Source organism: Trichinella spiralis (genome assembly GCF_000181795.1).
Source record: "Trichinella spiralis strain ISS 195 chromosome Unknown Scfld3117, whole genome shotgun sequence".
NCBI classification, from domain to species: domain Eukaryota; kingdom Metazoa; phylum Nematoda; class Enoplea; order Trichinellida; family Trichinellidae; genus Trichinella; species Trichinella spiralis.
In genome coordinates, this window is record NW_003530056.1 from 1 (window position 1) to 1,474 (window position 1,474).

The window sequence follows — 1,474 nt, forward strand, 5'->3', positions numbered from 1 at the left end:
CACAGTGGGATGACGAGGCTTAAGAATGATTCAACGATACTCGGCACGGCTTCTATATCATTCTGTAAGAATGTATTAGTGAAAATAAACTTTTCTTAATACCAATTTCAACAACTTACAGCTTTTTCTACATAACTTAAAAGGCGCATCCAATTCTCAAAGTTATTCGGATCATTGTCGACTTTGGCCCAGTAGTAGGTTAAAGCTTTTGCATGTGCGTCAACATCATGTTCTCCGTTGTGTTGAACTGATCTGTTAGTGCTTTCGTCAACATGTTTGTGTGCGCGTCTTGCACTGCTTCGTTCATCACTGTCAGAACGTTCCGATGAGGAATACTTCCTCCTCTTCCTTCTGGAACTTCCGCTGCGACTTCTACTACTGTGGTGTCTTCTGTCACTTCGACTTCGTCTGTGATGCTTTTCCAAACGGTGCGCACTGCGTCTGGATCGCTTCCTGCTTCTGCGTTCTGACGATCTTCTTCTACTGTTATAACGTCTCGGCGATGATTCTATTCCACTTGCTCTTTCATCCGATTCACTGCCGCCAGATCGAGAATAACAATAGCTTTCAGAGATTGAGTCCATGTAGATAAGATGAAGCTTAAGAATGTACAAAATTAATTATGAGTTTGAAATCATGAACTAAAAGTTTACAGAATAAAGCAAAGGAAAAATACAACTGAAACTTGTGAAGCTTTTCTCCAGCACATAAAATAACAATTCACTGGAAACTGATTAAATCGATTATGCTAAAGTAAATGCCACTATTGCAAACTGCAAATTAAAGTGACTGTTTACAAACGAATCTCTGACAAAAGTCGCCTTGTTGCACACAAAACGTTACATGATAATTTATTTTAGGGAATTCAAAAGTTGAAAAGATTATTAATTTTTCCGAATATTTTGAAAGAAAGAAGCACAGCATCAACTGCCTGTCACTTCAAATTCAAATGTAAAGAAAAGAACCAATCACTTTTACTATGTGAAGATAAGCACGATTATCAAAAGTTTCACTGAACGAATGTAAAAATGTGGACAAAAAGACAATGCATGCATTTACATTCACGTATGTAGACCAGTTTGTTTAAATGAATTTTAGTCCCATTGTCTTACTGTATTACAGTACGTTTAATAATTTTCAAGCTTTTATAAGCTTTTTTTGAAATTAATTAAAGAAACAATCATTTTTGTAATGTTTTCTGTAACATATTTACACAAAGAACTGCAATAAATTTTTACAGTAATGAAAAAGGAAACATTTTATCACCATAAGCCGTTACATTTTTCAAATTAGTGACAACAATTTTTATCATGCCAGTACATATTTATAAACTTATCTCTAAAACGTATAAAAATGTACAAATGTGCCGGGTATTGTTTGGAGAAAGGACTTGAAAAACTTATTTACAGATGGGAAAAGTGCTGCTATGTGGCTTGTGCTGACAAACAAATGCATACTGTGCAAATATTTTCGG

General features: G+C 35.1%; 2 protein-coding genes across 2 annotated transcripts; one reads left to right on the forward strand and one right to left on the reverse strand.

Moving 5' to 3' along the window:
• Nucleotides 1-19: 19 nt before the first annotated feature.
• Nucleotides 20-709, reverse strand: Tsp_13452 (zinc finger Ran-binding domain-containing protein 2). The gene is made up of 3 exons (XM_003368090.1): nucleotides 677-709; nucleotides 120-599; nucleotides 20-52 (listed from the first exon to the last, which is right to left on the reverse strand). Exons 1-3 carry the CDS (start codon nucleotides 707-709, stop codon nucleotides 20-22), a joined length of 546 nt encoding a protein of 181 aa, XP_003368138.1.
• A 319-nt stretch (nucleotides 710-1,028) lies between these two features.
• Nucleotides 1,029-1,065, forward strand: Tsp_13453a (ribosomal protein L7/L12; the record flags this gene model as incomplete). The annotated part of the gene is made up of 1 exon (XM_003368091.1): nucleotides 1,029-1,065. A coding segment is annotated over exon 1 (37 nt), but the record flags the coding sequence as incomplete, so codon positions are not given.
• Nucleotides 1,066-1,474: the final 409 nt, after the last annotated feature.